The sequence below is a fragment of the Xyrauchen texanus genome, chromosome 2 (genome assembly GCF_025860055.1).
Source record: "Xyrauchen texanus isolate HMW12.3.18 chromosome 2, RBS_HiC_50CHRs, whole genome shotgun sequence".
NCBI classification, from domain to species: Eukaryota; Metazoa; Chordata; class Actinopteri; order Cypriniformes; family Catostomidae; genus Xyrauchen; species Xyrauchen texanus.
The window spans coordinates 41,314,829-41,336,203 of NC_068277.1; the positions used below are offsets into that span (position 1 = coordinate 41,314,829).

The 21,375-nt window shown below is 39.3% G+C and overlaps 1 protein-coding gene across 1 annotated transcript in view; it reads left to right on the forward strand.

Annotated features, from left to right (window-relative positions):
* The window catches only part of adamts18 (ADAM metallopeptidase with thrombospondin type 1 motif, 18), a 91,909-nt gene that overhangs the window by 51,425 nt on the left and 19,109 nt on the right, over positions 1-21,375 (forward strand). Inside the window, exons 15-18 of the mRNA XM_052143170.1 lie at positions 5,444-5,616; positions 8,520-8,650; positions 8,827-8,950; positions 18,763-19,010. Of these exons, the coding sequence (XP_051999130.1) occupies positions 5,444-5,616; positions 8,520-8,650; positions 8,827-8,950; positions 18,763-19,010 (676 nt within the window). The remainder of the gene's footprint in view (positions 1-5,443; positions 5,617-8,519; positions 8,651-8,826; positions 8,951-18,762; positions 19,011-21,375) is intronic.

A 21,375-nucleotide genomic window follows, 5' to 3' on the forward strand; every position in this document is an offset into this window, starting at 1 on the left:
AATCCGTCAGATGGGCTTGCTTTTGAGGCAGAATTTGTTTACACTATAATCTGGGATTTTGGGGTAGGATTAGCCTCCATTCCCACTTTTTTGCCTATCAGTGTCCTCCTGCATGGTTAAAAATAAGAAGATTTAGCTGCTTTTTTACCCTATTATAGATACACTGGTATACTGTCATTGTTACTCACTCCTCTTCAAGTTTTAAGCGTTTATTTATGCATATTAATGAGGTTCACATCATAAACATCTACAGTACCTAAAATTTTTATGAAAATCAGAGTTGATGTTGATCAGAACGTTTTGTCTGTATCATTTCACTCTGTATGGCAGGAAGTTCTTGAAACATGAAATTATTAAGCATTTTGATGGATATTCTTCCATTATGGCTCACAGATATCACCTGTAGCAGAATAGTTGTCTAAACACAACAATAGTTTTCAACTCAGCACAGATTTGGTATGTGTTCTGTTTCTGTGTGTGAGATTCAAAGGGAATCCCCAGATTCAACACTTCATTCAGTATGAGGTTCTTAGAAACCAGCTGGTTGAAGCCAGCAACAAGAGATATAATTTCACTGAAATAACATTTATCAATAAATGTGATCTGTTGAATATACTCCCTTGACTGTATCCATACTCAACCGGCAGATTTACAGGTTGATGTATCTTTGATATTTATGTTAGAGAAATATGTGTCTTGGCAACAGTCTAGTGGAATGAACAGGGAGATTGTGGTTGATCGTATTGGCTTTTTAAACAAGCCTATGAAGTTTGTTTACTGTTCAGGAGGTGATGTTAACTAGCAGAGTTTGGGTATAATTACATTAATACACTATTACCACAGGTCAGAGATGTGAAGGTGTGATGCAAGGGCAAAGCATGTTTGATCACCCTCAGGACTTTGTTAAATCCATAAACCCTCTAATGAACATATGATTTTCATGTAAGCAATTACATCATTGTTTGGATCTCAGTTTATTTATATACGGAGGGCTTGGTTTTAATGGCCTGACTGTAAATGCGATGCAGAATGGCTAAAACTGTGGGCATAATAGGAGGTTTGATTAGAGAGGGGGGACTTAATATATTGAGAGAGTGGGTAGATAAAGATGTAGGTCATGGGGGTGGGGTCATTTTGTGGTGATTCAGGCAAGCAGACAGATAGTGTGACCCTGTTCTCTGTGAAGTTAGGACTCATTGATGCTGGTCTGCGATTTATTTTCAGTGGGACAACAATGCTACGAATTCTGCTGATAGAGAGAAAATGGATTGAATAGAATGGAGACATAATGTTCACTTAGACAACAACTCTTGGGAAGTTCAGTTTGCCACACAAGATTAATTTAGGTACCATTATTTTATAAACAGCTTCTAATCAGAAAAAACATATAACTTGTCTTTTGCCCTGTTCTCTCTCTCTCTGTGCTCTGTGTTGTTGTAAGCACTCTACCATATGGGCCCATACTACACTGTCCCTTAAGCCCTAATAGGATCAGCCTGAAAACCTACTCCAAAAACAAAAGCAGCCTTGCAGATCTCTGTCAGCACTATTACAATATTGTTGATGTCCAGGGTTGGGGGGTAACGGATACATGTAACAGGATTACATATTTAAAATACAAAATATAAGTAACTGCACTACAGTTGCAATTTAAATAATTGTTAATCAGAATACAGTTACATTCAAAAATTATTTTGATTACTGAAGAGATTAGTTTGCATTTTATTTTCATTTATTTCATTTAATATTTAGTCCTTTCAGATGGAAAGCATTTATGTATATATGTATAAAGTGAGGTGTAACGCAGTTCAACTGGCAGGTCATTTCGGTGAGGTCTATCGTAGTTCAGGCAGTGGCATATGAAGTATCCCATGTCTTATGGTTGGAGTTGGCATAAGTTCCTCCTCTGAAGTCCATCGTAATTATCTGAAGTGATGTCTGGCTGGCACCAGCTGCATTTAGTCATCATTACTCAGAGACAGGTAGCAGAGGAGTCCGACACCAAGCAGGAACGGAGCTGGATCTGTCAGGCTCTGGTAACTTCAGGATATGAATCCTTAGGTTGAGACAGGGAAACAAATAGAATAATATTAGGGTAGATGTCATTCATTCAATTTATGCAGAGTTATAGATCATGATAAATGTTTCTGGTTCCAGCAGACCTAACTAAAGCAGCCTAATTGTGAGTTGATGGATAAATTAGGTGTATGCCTGGCTAAATAGAAGAGTCTTTAGTCTAGACTTAAACTAAACAAAAACAAACAGTGTTAGGGAGTCTATTTCATAGCTTAGGAGCCAAATAGGATTTTGATAGTAGGAACTATTAACAGGCCTCATGGTGATTAGGAACCACATGGTGTAGATAATGCAACAGTTCACAGTGACCACGTCCGTCAAGCTCCAAAGGGACAAAAAAGTCCATAAAAGTAGTCCATATGTGTCGTGCACTATATTCAGTATGCAAGTCTCAAATTAAATATGTTAGACTGGATAGCAATAACATAAGCATCAATCAGTACATTTACATGCACAGCAAATGTCTTCATCTGTCGGTCGCATGTTACCTCTGAGCAATTCCAGTGTTATGGACAGGACATTAGCATTCTAAATGACTCATTACCTGTATATCAAAAAAATGTGTATGTATAATTATAAATCCTCTTCACATAGACATCAAAAATGTTTTTTGCTTTTTATGGAAGATTAGGAAATGAGCTTGCATGACTAACCTAACAATAATTGACATGAAAAATAAAAAAACAAACCTTCAAATCGCCTCTGATATATGTTATCTATTAAGGTTGCACAACTAATTGAATTAAGATTGAAATTGTACTGACAGACGCCTCCGTGTGAGTTCTTTAAAGCAAATTAAAATTAAATTTTACCTTACACTTTACAGCAGATGCACTGTAGGACAGATTATATCACAGCAGGTACACTGAAGGTTAGATTATATATGATCAAACATATAATGTGGTTTTTAGATGTTTATAATGATTGATTATGATAGACAAGATGCAGTCGCGAAAGTGCTTGCCAACTTTGTGCACCGCCATATTGTATACATGCAATGCAGCGTGGGACACTGATTTTGCCATAGAAGCATAGAAGGTTATATAAACCTAGCCCTTCCACTTTCCTAGTAATGGAAGTGGTTAGAATGAGTGGCGGATGGAATGGGAGAAGGATCGAGTGGACTGAATAGTTTATTATCACTTTTATTTAGTGATTGTTTGAATGTTTGCAGCATAAAAAATAAAGATATTGTGATGCTGAAAAGACTATTTGAGCAGCTGGTTCATCATGACAACTGATTCAGTCCTTTTTTACTTGTAAACAGAAGCATGAATGCAGATCATACCAGTTTGATTTTATGTCTCTGAGCCTAGCCTAGTGTAATCACACAGGTTTGATCATACATCCGAATGGGTTAATGTGTATACATCCTGGAAGAAGCCGAGCTACAATCACAAGATCTAGGTCTGTTAGTCCAACTACTCAAAATTTGGACTGGTGTGATTTCAGTATAAAGTGTTTACATGAAATCTTATAAAGACGAATTATTGTTTAAGTACAACTAAAATAAATGTTTTAAAGTGCATGTAAAGATACTGATTTGTTCTTGCATGTCATGTTTGATATGAGTGCTGCATTCTAAATTTCAGTGGACAATGCTTTAAATTTCGGTCTATTCGTCATTAATTTGTCTTCATACTTGGAATATAGTGCAATATAGAGCACATTTTTAGTGGTTTTTTCCTGCTTTCAGTACCCCTTTGGAGCATGACAGAGCCGGAAATTGTAAAACATTTTGGACCCACTTTATATTAGGTGTATTTAACTACTATGTAATTAAGTATTTGATACAATTTACTTATTATGTACATACATGTAAAGTACCTGCATGTAATCACTTCTGTACTTTACACATAACACTAAACCCTAACCCCTACCATTACCCCTACCCCGACTCTTAAACCTACATGTACCTTAACCTCAGGAGCAGCAAATATTAAATATTTTGTTACAAAATAAATACAGTGTATTGTATGTATTTTAATATTAGTACATATTAGTTAAAGACACCTAATATAAAGTGGGACCAAAATTTATCCTTTTAAGTTCTCTGAAAAAAGGAATTGCAACAACTTGAGGGTGAGTAAATTACAACATTTTCAGTTCTGGTTGATCTATCATTTAACTTTGAGAGTGAGGCACATTTTCCATCTGTTTGTACACACCTGTCCAAAATTTAACCATCTTGACAGTTTTTAGATTAACCGTAATTTATTTCTGTTGTGTAACTGTGTGTGTGCTTCCCCATTGAATGCTTACTTTGTTTGATCGCTGTAGATGCATAACGGTGTTGAGTGACTTTTAAGTGCACGAGGAAGGTTCACCTGCCCTTTCTGTGTGCAGTTTCCTAAACTCAAGTGTGAACATGCAATAAAAGCTAAAAGCCAGAGACAAAACGAACATGCACAGACACACACATAAACACACAAATTGACACCAATTGCCCCAACAAGACAGGCCCAAGGCGCAGTCACTTGCTTTGAGGTTAGGCTACAAGAGGGTACCCAAGAGTCCTCCACTTTAAAACATGCAGCAATGCCGCAAGCATGCCTCAGCCCTGGTTAGAGGAGCTGCTGGGCTGCTTTTCCCTGAGGATATATGTTGATATATGTGCATCATGTGGCACTCTGGGGCATTCCTGTGGCATTGGGAGGAGGTTACTGCTCTTCTTCAGCCTCAAGCTGCCTCTGTAAGGCAGGGTGAATGTTTAAACACTCTGTCCAGAGCCTGAGAGCTCAACTTTTATGATATTCAGCCCTGTGGGCCAGAGGATGCATGCAGTAACATTGGTTTCAAAGACGATTTTGTTTTCTTGCACCAACATTTTTTCTGAGGAAACTGATGATGCATTGGCCACATGTATGGTGCTGGTATACTGGTGTCCCTACCAAGCTTTTTAAATACCTTAACCAGCAATCTTCCTTTGGAAAAGCTTGATCAGTAAGACTATGCTGGTTGACCTGCGTACAGGTCAACCAGATAACAGTCTGTAAAGCACATCGGCACAGCTGCGTATTGTCTTATTCTCTCTAAAGTGTAATATTCAGAAATAATACCTGTTGAAAACACAGACAAATCCAAGCCATGAATGAATTGCATCCCGGACACTTTTAAAGCTCTCTGTTAGCTTGTGATTCAGTCAGGCATATCACAGTTAACACAAAAATAAATGCTACTTTGGTGTAGATGCTAATGCACATTATATAAAAAGGCATCTTACTGGCCCCCCTTCCCAAAATGCAGAATGACTGTCATTCCTCTCGCATGCTGAATGCTTGCTGAGGCACATCTGTTTCTTCTCTTCTTGCTCTCTCTCTCCCTGCTTCCATGTTAGCTGTGCTAATTGCTGGTTGTTTCACCCAAGCCCACAGCACAATGGCAAATTCTGCCAAGGCCCCAGTCGACTGCACCAGCTGTGTAACACCAAGCCATGCCAGCCCAATGGATTGGACTTCCGAACTCAGCAGTGCGCCGAGTACAACAGCAAACCCTTCAGGGGATGGTACTACAAATGGAAGCCATACACCAAAGTGGAAGGTATGGGAGATATTTTTGCCATAATGCATTAATTGTAAACCTAGAGCAAATGTCTCATTAACAGTTAGAGAGCTCTAAAAATGTACTGGATGTTTTTTTATTGACGTTTTTAAAAGAAGGAAAAAAATGATATATAACACATATTTGATGTAAGGTGTTCGAAGCCATTGAAAACATTTCTATAAACACACACCTGCAATGGCACATTCTATATTATAGGGATTGTTTACCCACAAATTTAATTCTGTCATAATTCACTCACCCTCATGCTTCCAAACACATTTGACTTACTTTCTTCCAAATGAGATGAAAATGAGACACTCAGTCACCACTGAATTTCATTGTATGTATAAAAGTTGCAATGAAAGTGAATGATGACTGAGGCTAACATCATCATTCATTTGGAAGAAAGTAAGACCCTGTTTCCACCTGGTATTAAGATCCTTTTAAGATTAAGATCCTCGGGTGATCCTATCACATGTGGTCACACATCGCTGTTTATACCTAGTCACTTAAAAGCATATCCTGTGATCACTTCTGTTTGAATTTGGAGGGGAGGGTCTCTGTATCATGATGACATACATCAGTCACTATGTCAGTGTGTTACTGCATTATAATAAAGTGCAACAAAGTCAGAAAAGACAAAGAAAGCATTACTCCCAGATGCGGTTAAAATTTTATTTAAGCACAAACGCAGCATGTCAAGCAAAATGATCTGTTATTTTAGTGGATTACCTTTATTAAAGTAACTTCAGATGTTCGTGCATGTCATCTGTGTTGATATCAAAAGTTTCAACTCTTGTTTTAGCGCAGCGGTTGATTGACATGTGAGGGGCGGTGCTTCACTGCTGCCAGGATGCATAAAGGATAGATTAGCCTTTACACCTCAAATGTGATGTGGTCACATGCCTTTTTGATCACATTCATATCTGGTTTTTCACCTAAAATGCATCTTAATATCAGGTGGAAATGTTTTCTGTGTCAGATGTGTTTGGAACAACTTGTAGTAAAGTTGTGATACTTGATGCTCAGTTAGAATAATGAAGTGTATTACTTTATTATTATAATAATTAAGAATAAATGTAACTGTTTATTGAACATTTGTCTTTTATTGCATCTTGCGAAAAGAACACCCATTACCGCAGTATAAGATCACTGTAATGCACAGCCTCTCACGGCTTATTGCTTTAATAAAATATAATGTAAATATGTACACTTGTCTGAAAAAGAACTAACAGCAAACCTCTAAAAATGCATTCATCTGGGACCTTGCACGCTCACTTTCTAGTACCCTAGGAATCTGACTCAGCAAGAACAGGTGTGTTTTTGAAAATGTAATCATTCCCATTTGTTTCTGACAAAATGTATTCATTGAGATTGTTACATGGGCCAAATGTATTCATCTCATACAATTTGTGTTGACTGAGCCATGGAGGGATTTTCTGTGGAAACATGTAGCCACTCGTTCCTTGAGTGCAGTGCACTGATAAACTCTAGTCAGGTTTATATCTGAATAAGACCCATTGAGTCTATATATATATATATATATATATATATATATATATATATATATATATATATATATATATAAACTGTATATATGAGCTTCCCTACGAGTTAGGGAACTAGGGGTTGGAAAAATTTGCACAAGCAATGGAAGAGTGATAAGGTAAGAAGGTTTGGGTACCGCTCCGTCAGTTTCTTTTACACTAATGAGAAAGAACAGATGAGATGCTGAGCCGTCTCCTTGGGCTTGGAGTGAAAGACCTTTGTCAGTGTAACTAGCAGTGCCAATGAGGTGAAAGAAACTCCAAGCTCTAATCAGCAGATCATGACAGGCCTCAGGATACTTTCAATGGCCCGTAAAGGTGCTATAAAGCACTTACCCCTGTATGACTGGGTTTTTGGAGTTACATCAAATTGGATTAAGCCCTGACATCTTTAAGCTTTACACATACCCCCCTGCTTGGCATTACACAGAATTAAACTTTTCTCATTAAAAATTTTACTATGGTTTATTTTCCCTTTCCATTGTTTAGTACCCTCTTGCTTTCCAACATTTATGGGCACATTTGTAACAGTGTTTTAAATGTTAGTGTAACATGTGTTAGGTGTGCATGTTCAGCATGGTCTTCCAGTTACTCCAGGACCTGCCACACACAACTCTCACCTAGTCAGAAAATATTATTTTACATGTGACAGTATAAGGATGGGTAAGGAGGAGGCGGGAATCGGCTGAACAGTAAACATAAATTTGAATAAGAAACTCAACATAAAACAAACATAAACAAACACTGACACACATGCAATGTGGCTGCATGTGTCTCTCTCTCTCTCTCTCTCTCTCTCTCTCTCTCTCTCTCTCTCACTCTCTCTCTCTCACTGGAACTGGCATCTCCGGCTCCCCTTTATCTCGCTCTCCTGATGATCAGCTGATTCAGTGCATCATTATGGTCCGGCCACCCCCTCCTCCTCGTCACACTACGTTAGCAAACATTTGCATTGTGATGCCTGATGGAAAGTAAAGTTCTGTAGTTTTTGCTGTTACAACACCTAGACATAATGCACGTTATAGGGGAAGTGGAGCAGCCATGGCTACACTTTACTACTTGAATTCAAATATATAATTCACAAACTAAGATACTAAAACTATTTGTGCTACTATAATTGTTCTATTTAGAACTACAGAAATGTGTTGATAGAGCAATCCCATGCTCAAGCTTAAACTACCTTAAATGTTTGAAATGTGACTTTCAAACGGTTTGATTTATCATTAGTTTGGGTTTGTGCATGTCTCTCAAACTCACATAATTTGGTTTTCATTTTAATTAAACGTTCACATGCATTTTGTCTGAAAAATGTAGAGCTATAACCTCTGATGACCACATTCATCTCCTATCTAGAAGAGGACATCTGCAAGCTGTACTGCATTGCTGAGGACTTTGATTTTTTCTTCGCTCTGTCCAGCAAAGTCAAGGATGGGACATCTTGCTCTGATTTCCAAGGAGGCGTGTGCATCGATGGAATATGTAAGGTATATGAGGATTCTGAGATGGTAATATTTTTGGCCTCACATTTACCACTGGTTTTGCAATAATTTTCTGCATTGAAATTGATTGACATAGCCGGTTTGTTACATTTGACAGGCCAAGTGTGCAAATCTGAGTGTGTCAGATTGATAATTTCACTTAACTCACTTTTCCTGTGTAGCTGGTGGGCTGTGACCAGGTGTTGGGTTCAAAGGCCACTCTGGATGCATGTGGGGTGTGTAAAGGAGACAACACTACCTGCAAATTCTACACTGGCCAGTACATCCTCCAGCACAGAGCCAATGGTAAGCCCTTTACGCTCACATGTTCATTGGGGATGTGCAAAACTACATATTTTCAAAATTCACTAGTCGGTGACTGCCTGAACGACAGGTGAACTAACCTGTCTGAAGGAAGGTCTTTATGATTAGGCAGGTTTTGAGTTGACAAGGGGTGTGTTTCCCATATGGTGTAACTCAATTCTGAACCACAATAGTACGATGCATCGTTAGAGAAACTAACTAGCTTGTCAAGACTGTTTCCCGAAACCCTAGTAACTATGCACAGTCTATCGTTCAAACCACGTTAGTTCAACAATGTAGAGCTGTCGATAACGGTGTTACTGAGGGGGTGGAGTAAAAACTTCTGCATAGATCGAATGGATATCATATTATAACAGCTCATTTACATGGACAGAAATGATAGAATTATTGTGAAAAAAACTACTTTAGACACGAAATAGACGTTTACGTTTATATGCACTTTGTAAGTGGCAAGCGTTTCGGTCAGTAAGCAGCTCAACAGCAACATTATTTCCTTGTGACGCTGCTGTAAATAAAAAACATGGCATCTGAGGACTACTTTGCTATTTTCTGTCTGTTCTCCATTGTTTTGCTTTATATCCACATGCCTCTCTGTTGCTGGTTTACTTGTTTTCATTGCGATCTGTCACAGCATTGAGCTGCAATAGTGTGGTTTCCCTCTTACCTCACTCTGGGGTTCCCCAGGGCACTTGAGCACATACATATGTGCACTTTTTAAAAACAAATAAAAACAACACTTTTATTCTTGACACAATGAACGATATAGAATGACATATATATGGAGTGAAAGATAAAGATGTATAAACAAATGTCTGGCAAATGGGGCTCTGGTGAAGCTGTGTTGTGCTGCATGGCAACACATACAATTTTAAACTTGCTTTTCAGAGACAGTTAAAACCTTTCACCATCTGAATTTTAATACAAAGATAATATCCCATTTGATGACCAAAAATACTCATTTGCAGTCATTTTCTAAAATGTGTTTTGAGTTAGTCCTTTTCTAATACACTGGTAATTCATCCAGCAGTTTAATATGTGAAATAATGAACTCATAATAGGTGATACTTGTGATTTGGTGCATCACAGTAGCATTGGAATGCCAGATCAAAATGTAAGCAATTATTGCGTGAATCATGTCATGCAATGTCATTACTTCATTATCAACTAAGCCTACCAGAATAAAGTAATTAATAAAATAAATTACTTCTTATTTTCTCCAAGCCACAGCATGAACACAGCCTATTTATATATACAGTATATAAAAAATACACTAACAGATGAATACAATAATTTGATAATTGAATTAAGCTCTAACCTATTACTGTCACAAATCATTGATGAATCACTCACATTTAGCTATAGTTAATTTAGATGATTATTAGCCACCAAGGTTTTTCTATCCATTCCTCAGGTGCATCAGTTGCAGGTGTATTAATGACTCTCCTAATAAATACAGTATCCATGTGTCTATCAACCAAGGCTTTACAAAGAATCCTACAGCTTGAGCAAAGAAGGCGACACAAAGGTCAGGCAGTTTTTATAAATGCTTGCATAAGGTCAAATTTCACCCCACTTTAACATCTGATGACGAGATCATAAGAAAATTCTGGGTTCCAAGGACCAAGATCCTTGAATTGCTGCAGTTTGTGAAACCACACCTTCACAGGTCCACAAGAAGAAACTACACCTTAAGTCCAGCAGTGCAGTTGTTATCCACAACATTGCAGTCATGGAAATTTGTTCAAATTCCTGAGGAGAAAGGGGGGGGGGGGGTGCTGGTGCTGCTGATGATGATGCTGCTACTGATGATGATCCTCTGAACCCACATCAAGTCAGAATGCATGCTGAAGTCAGAGAACATTGTTTGTTTTTTAAATACAGTTTGGTTACATAACGTCTAGGATTACTTAACTGTAACCCCTGTTCCCTGATAAAAGCGGAACGAGATGCTGCGCTGACTTAGCGCTTTGGGAACAACTTTAGGTGTGACTAGCTGTGAACATGTGTGCAACACGTCAATGAAATTGACCAGAATTTATAGCATCTGCTGGTGACATCATTGGATGCAACTGTAGCAGGGCTATAAATAGATGCATCACAGGTGCATCGTCAGGTATTTTGTCTGAAGAACAGTCCTGGGGCATCCCAGTGCGGCAATGAAATGCAGCATCTTGTTCCGCTTTTATCAGGGAACAGGGGTTACAGTTAAGTAACCCGAGACGTTCCCTGTCAAAAAGATACACTTTGATGCTGTGCTGACTTAGCGCTTTGGGAACGAGAATACCCACGCCACCACACTGTGGATGTCCGGACCCTTTACGGTTGTGCTCAAAAGAGTGCGAGAAGTCTCAGACATGAGCGGAGAGGACCAGCCTGCCACATCACAAACATGCTGCAGAGGGATACCTCTAGCCAAGGCTTTAGAGGAGGCGACCCCTTGGGTAGAGTGAGCCCTTATACCTCGCCTCATAGGCCAGGGCAATATCATCCCTCACCCAATGCGACATAGTCTGCTTGGTGGCTGCGGCCCCCCCAGTTGCAGCCCCATGGCAAACGAATAGTTGCCCTGACTTACGCCACTGGCTAGTGTGGTGGATTTAAGTCTGAAGGGCACGGACTGGACAAAGTCTGTGAAGTCTTTTCTGCTACGGCGTTGTAAACGGCAGGGAGCAGAAGGCTTCGAGAGTTACCGGATGTACCCCCGACAAAGGAACCTAAGGCAGGTAGTCAGGATGAGGGTGCAAAATTGCTTTAGCCATTTCTGGGGCAAAATCTAAGTAGGCTGGCAAGACAGACAAATCCTGTAGATCCCCAATTCTTTTTAGAGAAGTAATTGCCATAAGAAAAACCATCTTAAGTGTCAGAAGTATATCAGATGCTGACTCTAGAGGTTCGAAGGGGGTCTCAACCAGACCCTCAAGGACTATTGCTAAGGGGATCCTGGTCCTAGCGAACGAAGCGAGCGAGCAGAGGATGTCCCCCCAATGGCACCCTGTGAATCAAGGCGTGGCAAGCCGATAGAGCGGCCACGTAAACCCTGAGAGTGGTGGGGCATGTGCCTGCTGATAATTTTTCCTGCAGAAAGTCCAGAACTGAAGCAATCTGTCAGTTTACTGGATCTGTATCATGTGCACTGCGTCATCTTTCAAAGACACCCCATTTATTGGCGTAACTTCTTCTAGTAGAGGGAGCCCAACACTTAGAATGATCTCGATAACTTCAGGCAAAAGCCCAGAGTCCCTCAGTTGGTACCCTTCAGGGGCCAAACATGAAGGTTCCACAGCTCGGGCCGGGGATGAAATATTGTCTCAACAGCAAGGTCCCTCCTGTCCGGAATCACCCAAGGTGAGCCGTCGAGGAGAGATATTATCTCCGAGAACCATACCCTATTTGGCCAACGCGGCGTTATCAGTAAGAGGCAGGACCTTTGCTGTCGAACTCTGGCCAAGATTCCCGGGAGCAGAGAAACAGGGGGAAATACATACAGGTGCATTCTGGGCCATGTATGCGCCATCGCATCCAAACCCAGGGGGTTGGGTGACTCAGAGAGAAGTAGAGGGGACATTGCGCTGTCTGTTGAGAGGCGAAGAGGTCCACTTCTGCCCGGTAAAATCTCACACAGATGTGTTCCACTACCTTGGGGTGGAGTTTCCACTCCCCCGTCAGTATTTTTTTGTCTGGACAGTACATCTGCTCCCACATTCAGGGAGTCTGTCATTAGCAACTTGCGATGGCAAGACGCACCTAGAGTCGGACCCAAAGTAAGGAACTGGGGTCTGAACCACATAGAAAGGGAACGAAGCACGTGGCGCGTAACCCTTATTAGCCTTAGGGGACTGGCCCTTGGATGAAATCCGCTGGCTTTGAGCCACAACTGAAATGGTCTCATGTGCAGAAGGCCCAAAGGGCTCACCGAGGACGCAGATGCCATGAGACCTAGTATTCGTTGATACTGACAAACAGTGCAACCTTGGCCTAGCCTTACTTTGCTCAGGGTGTTCTGAATGGACACGATTCGAGCGGGAGACAATTGTGCCCGCATCGTGATCGAATTCCATACAACGCCCAAATAGGTAATTCCCTGAGTGGGAGAGAGAACACTCATTTTGACATTGAGTCTCAGACCCAGAGAAACCAGATGAGGTAAGACGATATCCTTGTGCTGAACTGCCAGTTCTTGAGACTGTGCTAGTATCAGCCAGTCGTCTATGTAATTCAGAATGCAGATGCCCCAGAGTCCCAAAGGAGCCAGTTCTGCATTTAGCTGCATTTAGTGAATGTGCGGGGTGATAGGGATAGTGCGGGGTGATAGGGCTAGGCCGAATGGAAGAACCCGATATTGGAAGGCTTCGCCCCCAAAAGCGAACCTCAGGAACTTCCTTAGCTGTAGCAGAATTTCTATATGAAAGTATGCATCCGGTCTGTTCGATTGGGACGTTGGATTTGGGATACGACTACCTTGATAGTTAGCATCTTGAACTTGAGCGCCCTGTCCTAGTGATTAAAGCCTCGAAGATCTAAGATTGGTCGCAACCCCCTACCCTTCTTGGGAACCAGGAAGTATCTGCTGCAATAACCTGACTCTTTCTCTGGAAGGGGAACATGTTCTATGGCCCCTTTGACCAAGAGATTTTGCAGTTCTTTCCACGTAGGCATGCTTCCTCCGGTTTCACGGTAGTGGAAACCACGGCATTGAAATGTGCAGGACGGCAAGCGGAAAAAAAGAGAAAGGTTTCTGCGCACTGCTTAACAAAATCTAACTCCTAACAGAGGAAAGTAGAACGTTTGTGACAGGCTCATGAAACACACACAGTGATCTGAAGACAAAAGATCTGACGATGCACCTGTGACGCATCTATTTATAGCCCTACTACAGGTGCATCCAATGATGTCACCAGCAGAGGCTATAAATTCTGGTCAATTTCATTGACGTGTTGCACACATATTCACAGCTGGTCACACCTAAAGTTGTTCCCAAAGTGCTAAGTCAGCGCAGCATCAAAGTGTAGATTTTTGACAGGGAACTTGTGTTAATAAATATTTTGTGTAAATGCCAATCTTGGTCTGTTTTTTCCCCCTGCAAACATCAATTGAAAGACTACTGCATACAAGAAGCATACATTTGTTTTCTATAACAATGCCTATTGAGAATATTCCATATTCTTTTATATTGTACTTCTGTAAACACAACACAAAAACAAACAAACCAACAAAACAAACAAACAAAAAAACACTTACACAGACATGCAGTCCTATACAGAAATCAGATATATGGTTATACATGTATATTTCAACCATTATTGCTCATTAATTTGGGCATATATCAGTGGCAGCTGGTGTTGATTTGTTTTTAAAATAAAAAAAAAAAAAAAAAAAAAAAAAAAGGAAAATTAAACACAATGTAATGTTGCCTAAACACTGGCCAGTAGCACTACTTGAATATAAATTTGGCCCTCCTTTCCTTCTAGCCTGCAGATTTATCATTGACTTTCTGGTTCAAGTCAGTCAACTCAGTCACCAGTCTCTTTTCCATTGACAGTCTTGCCAGTGCATTCAGCCACTCCTGGGTCATGTTGTTTCTTAGAAAACTCCAGCTTAATTATTTTCAAGGTTGAGAAGCACTTCTTAGCTTTTGCTGTGGTCATGGGTGTGGTGATAAGGATCTTTAGGAGGGTGACAGTCTCTGAAAATACTTCTTCAATATTGTTCTCCATAAACTGCTGGAGAAGGTGCACAGCACAACAACATGCTCTGAACTCTTCCTTGCTGTAGATAAGACGAAGATCTGTCTTCATCTGACATCCATTGAGCACTGGATAGACCTTCAAGGTGCTGCTCCGTGCATCTTCATGAAATGCCATCTTGTAATGTTCAAACCGTCACCTTGAAAGAGGGTGGCACTAACAAGGTGGTTTATGAAGGAGAACCATTCCCTGGTGTGTCCCACATTGCTATCGCAGACCTAAAGAAAGGAAAAAAATACAAATTATGCAGTGACGACAAAATTGAAATTTCCCCTGCAAGATCTAAAATTACCAACCAACATGTATTCTTTTAAAATATGGAACAACTAAAGTTATTTTTACTGTCACTGTTACGGTCTATTAAGTCATGAAAAGAGTGGGAAGAAATTTAAATAATTTGCCAACTCTGAGGGCATTTACAGAGCCTTTGCTGCCATCATCAGAACTAAATGTTTTAGAGCATTTATGGATGTTTTTGGGACAAACTTATACACATTTTAGAAAAAATATTTATTCCCCATCTTCACACCTATAAAGTGCAGTGCAACCAGAATAATAAAAATACCTTGCTGAAGAACAGATGAAGAGAACAATGCTACATAAAAAAAACAAAAAAAAACAATGAGGTTGTTATTTCTGATGAAAATGCCTCCAGTTAATCTGCATTGTCTTATTTTACCTTCTATAGGCATTTGTACATTTCTTCTCATGTGATTTAAAAATATTATTGCTTAAGAATAGATCCTGAAGTTAAAGACACAGACATACATATATATATATATACACACATGTATAAAATAATAATACAATTAAATCACTCTCTTCATGGCCATGCAAAGCCAGCTCAAAGGTGGCACAAAATTTCACTCAGTCAATTATTCTAGACAGGATGTGTAAATTATTTTGTCACCTCTTCATTGTGCCTTCTAATGCCAATCCTTTAGCCTTCATCAAGCTGTTCAGCAATGCCAAGCTTCCCAAAAAAACGGTAGCCTCATAGCATAGTCTAGATGGCTACGGCTACTTTCATGACATTTGCATTTTTCAGAAACCATAACTCTGTTTGCCATAACACGAGCTGGAGAAAGCACGTGTGTAAGTTCGTCCTCGATCGCTTGATGACTGCTGAATTTGTAAATTAGGCCAATCCAGTCCAATCTCCTTTCTCCTTTTTTTTCCTTCAGGGGAACACCTTGTGAAAGGTTTTTTTTTTTTGTTGTTGTAAAGATAAAACTGAATTTTCTTTCATGTGGAAGAAATGCTGTGCCAACCTTAAACTTGGCAGTTCAACTTCAACGGTGTTAACAATCTCAACTAACAATCAGTCAACTAATAATCTGAACTAACAATTTAGCAATCTGAACTAACAATCTAACAATTAGTCAACTAACAATCAATCAACTAATAATCTCAACTAATAATCTCGACAAACAATCTAACAATTAGTCAACTAACAATCTAATAATCAGTCAACTAATAATCTGAACTAACAATCTAACAATTAGTCAACTAACAATCAATCAACTAATAATCTCGACAAACAATCTAACAATCTCATCTAACAATCTAACAATTAGTGAACTAACAATCAATCAACTAATAATCTCTACAAACAATCTAGCAATCTCAACTAACAATCAGTCAACTAATAATCTCAACTGACACTATGAATATTAATCAACTAACAATTTTAACAAAGATTTTTAGTTGACTAATTGTTAGATTGTTTGTCGAGATTATTAGTTGACAGATTGTTAGATTTGTTAGTTGACTAATTGTTAGATTAGTGCAGATTGCTAGATTGTTAGTTGAGACTGTTCGTTGAGACTGTTAGTTGAGACTGTTAGTTGACCGATTGTTAGATTGAACATTTAGTATGCATATTTCGACCTCATTTTATTTAATAATTATTTTGCAATATATAATTATCTTATGTTTAACATGTTTTAGTAGCCTTCTTCTCTTGATAACTTGAAGGGGGAGGCTCCCCAGCTCCATTGACCAGCCGCCACTGTTGGCTATATAAAATTACACTGTGAATTGGGAAATTATGTTTCACATATATGAAAAGTGTAATATTTTGAAATATATGAATGAATTAATTTTACACTTACATAGCACTTTTCCAACACTACACTGCAGATATGTTCCATATACCTCGATGTACAGTACAGATAACTTTTTATATCAGTGAAAACCATTAACATGCATATTGTGTTTTACATATATTGCCATATGTAAAAGTTCTCCTTGGAAAATGTTGTAACAAAGATATTCGCTTGTAAATTATAAAACAACTCACCTTTTCTACATGGAAAAGAAACCAATCCTGCATTCCAAACAGACATTCATGCTGGAAGATATCAAAATAACAAAGTTGTGGTGCTCAAATATCACTTAATTCACGTTTTAAGCCTTCCAAAGTCCTCAAAGTGGATGGTTAAGACTTTGAAAGGAGTAGGGAATAGAGGTGATAACTCTGAATAGAACACACACCAGTGTAATGATGATTGAGAATCAAGGTGAGAGAAAGTGGATCTAAATACAGGCTATTCAATAAAAACTTAAATGAAACACAAAAATACTAGAACACTGGAAATCTTAGAAACTCAAAACTTTGGAGAGCAAAACAACCAAAACATTACAGCCAAGCATGGAAAAGAACTGTCAAAGACATGGCAATAAATACACAGGGACTAACAAGGATAACAAGAAACACCTGGGAAACAATTAGAGGGTAACAATGAATAGAGACAATAGGCTTGTTTTAGATGAGCAAGATCTGTGCAGAACCGATTACCGTGCTGCGTCCGAAACAGCGAACTGTCACATTATGTACTGTATTTGATGACGGATGCAATTATCTACCGGCAAAACAGTACGTTCTATTAGGAATGCATGCGAGTAGTATGAATAGATTTCGGACATACTTCATCTGGGTACATTGTCTCATGACCTGAATGTACAGTTGAAGTCAGAAGTTTACATACACTTAGGTTGAAGTCATTAAAACTATTTTATTTTTTTACCACTCCGCAGATTTCATATTAGCAAACTATACATTTGGCAAGCCGTTTAGGACATCTACTTTGGGCATGACACAAGTAATTTCTGGAAAATTCCAGAAAATGATGTCAAGCCTTTAGGCAATTAGCCAATTAGCTTTCGATAGGCTAATTGTCTAATCGGAGTCAACTGGATGTGTACCTGTGGATGTATTTTAAGGCCTTCCTTCAAACTCAGTGCCTCTTTGCTTGACATCAAATGCCTAAAGATACCACGTTCATCTGTATAAACAATAGTACTCAAGTATAAACACCATGGTACCACGCAGCCATCATACCGCTCAGGAAGGAGATGCATTCTGCCTCCTAGAGATGAACATAATTTGGTGCAAAAGGTGCAAATCAATCCCAGTTTGCAAGTGCACATGAGGACAAAGATCTTAATTTTTGGAGAAATGTACTCTAGTAACACAATTTTTACTGTTTGGCCATAATTACTTATTATGTTTGGAGGAAAAAGGGTGAGGCTTGCAAGCCGAAGAACATCATCCCAACCGTGAAGCATGGGGGTGGCAGCATCATGCTGTGGGGTTTTTTTGCTACAGGAAGCTTTCGAAGAACTTGCACTGCACTTTTAAGACAACTTATCATTTTCCTCCGACTAATGGAGGTGATAATCCTTGAGCTCAAAGATGCCCATTCCCGCTGGGCTTAAAAGGATAGTTCACCCAAAAATGAAAATTTTGCCATCATTCTGTCAAGTATTTTATTTCTTATTAATTTCTTTCTTCTCCAGAACACAAAAGGAGAAGTCAGGCAGAATATTTGCCTCAGACACTGTTGACTTTAATTACATACATTGAAAGTAAATCGTGACTGAGGATAACCTTCTGCATAACATCTTTATCTTTCCATGTAAGAAAGAAATTCATATGGGTTTAAACCCTCAACACGAGGATGAGTAAATGACAATGCTTTATGTTTGGGTGAACTTAAGATACTGCAAAAATTAGCAGACATGATGGAAAATCTCTTTCTTTTCCAGAGTATTACCCTGTTGTTCTGATTCCTGCTGGAGCAAGGAGCATCAGGGTACAGGAAATGGAGATCTCTACCAGTTACCTAGCTGTCCGCAGCCTGAAACGGGGCACCTACTACCTGACGGGAGATTGGACGGTGGACTGGCCAGGCATTTTCCAGTTCGCCGGCACCACCTTTAACTATCAGCACTCTTTCAACCGGCCTGAGAGTCTGTACGCCGTCGGCCCCACTAATGAGACCCTGCTCTTTGAAGTGAGTCACCCCGTCCCCGTCCGACCTGACACCTGTTAGCGAATTAGCCATGACAGGGCCTTGGCAAGAATGCTGTGGCTATTCGGTAAGATGAAAACAAGGCAGAGAGACAGTGGGTGGGCAAGAGAGATGAGAAACAAATGAGGGAAAGAGGGGAGAGAGTGAGTGAGAGAGAGAGAGACCGAAGGAAGGAACACAAATGAGTTGAATGTGCAAACTACCGCCTCTGTTTGGGATTAATTGCAGGCCAGAGCTGACGTGGTCATTGCGACTTTAATCTCTAGTATGTAGAGATTCAAGATCAAATAGAGCGACAATGTGAATGGCATTAAGCTTTGAACTCTTTGCACTGCATGCTCTTGCTAATGGGCAGCACAGGGCAATTCTTTTATGGAAGAACCTTCCACTGTAGGTTGATGAGTATGGTTTCAGATGACCTGTGAGATAAAGTCATAATATGGACTCTTCATATATTTGTACACATCTGAAAAGTTGAAAGAAAACGGGAGATTCTTAGATTTCAGAAAAATATGATTGAAGCTTTTATGTAATTTTTACACTCAGATAAATTGTATGGACATTTATGCAATAATCTACTTGTTCCTGGAAAGAGAGATCTGCTCTAATTGTTTAAATCTATTATAGACTCCTCACACCTAAAGGGTGACTTTTGGTAAGGGAGTCAGAACAATCCTGGCCTATTTATGCTAAATATTTTATTTTTGATGAGTTCATCATTTGAACTCTATGGCAGATCAACAGAGAAGGCAAACATTTATTTAGTAATTCAATAATTATGTCTTTGCAGGGATGTATTCCGGAGGGAATTTTCCTGCAGTTCTGTTGATCGAATCAGTCTTCCTGTATATGCCTGGACTTGGGCCACGTCCACACTAATATGTTTTTGTTTGAAAATGCATTGATTTTGTTAACTTTATGCCTCTTATCCACACTGGAACAGTGTTTTCTTCTACTGAAAATGAAGAATTCTGAAAACACTCTAGTTCCGGGGACTTTGGAAAAAGATGTTATGAAACTGAAAACTTTAGGGTTTGCTTTAGGGTTGGTTGCTCAGTCTCACATTCACTACTCATTCCATTAAGCATAAAACATGAATGCACACAAATGTATATACTGTACAGTATATCGTTCAAGCTTGATTGGGAACTACTGAATACAAATGTCAAACATATAGTCATAACACTAAACCAATCCTAGGTTTGGTCAGTGAAAGCATTGCTAGATTTTGGTTAACCCGAAAGTCTGACAGAACATCTTTACTGGTTCAACAGTATTTATTAGGCCTATTGTGACTGATTTAAGGATAACCTGCCCACTACACCAGTAGTCTGCTGCACACTTTCTGTTTATAACATTAACCCCTGAGTTCTTATGGTAAATCCATAGTAATTAGAGCATGGGTGGTGTATACCTAATACACTAATTCAGTTCGCTCTTTGACCAGAAATTTTGGCTGCCTTGCAATTACTGTTGGCTGAAACTCTCCAGTAAGTGTGATGACCCACAGGATTGAATCCTTGTTTAGCTGATAGTGGTTTCAGCAGATGCAGAGCTGTCCCTGTGGTTTACTGTTTGCAGTGTATTTGGTGTCATTGCATTTTTGGTTTTAAATATTTGGAGGAAAATCCCCATGTGGCAAAGCCAGAGTAAAAACAAAGGCCTTCTTTTAAGAGGACTTTTCCACTCCATTAGAGTCATCCTCAAGGAGTGGCACAGATTTAGTGAGGAGCTGGCTGAACTTCCTCTGTGGTATGTCTCAAATGAATGACTAAAAGACCTTGTCCAGTACCAGCCACCCAAAGCATACAGCCTTACAGAAACATAAACATCAATAATGTAAACACGATCAATAATGTAAAACAAACCGGAAAAAAATGTCACAAAGTATACCACCATATAAAAACTGGATTTACACAAACCAAATCTCGGACCACTTGCTTCAGATTCAAGCTTCAGTTCCGACACATACACAATCTAATTAAAACATCTCTCCACAGGAGCGGTCTGGCCTTAGCTGACAGTGCTGTGTGTAGGAACATTGGTGTGTCATCTCTCAGTCCTAACAGAGCTAAAGCCACAAAATGGGTCACAGACACTCGGGCACCTTTTCCCTCGGTGGAAAATTAGAGCGTTTTAGCGTTTTGTAATACTTACATATTCATAGTTAAACCTTAGAATATAATGCATTATAACTCAAGCAACATCCAATTTTATCTGCAGAAGTTAAAATGTATTTTATATATATATTTGTAATATATAATAGGTATACTTTAAGTAAAGTGCAAAAGCAATGTCTTATAAACAGCCATAATGCATGTAATATAATGCCTTTACAATGCATTAT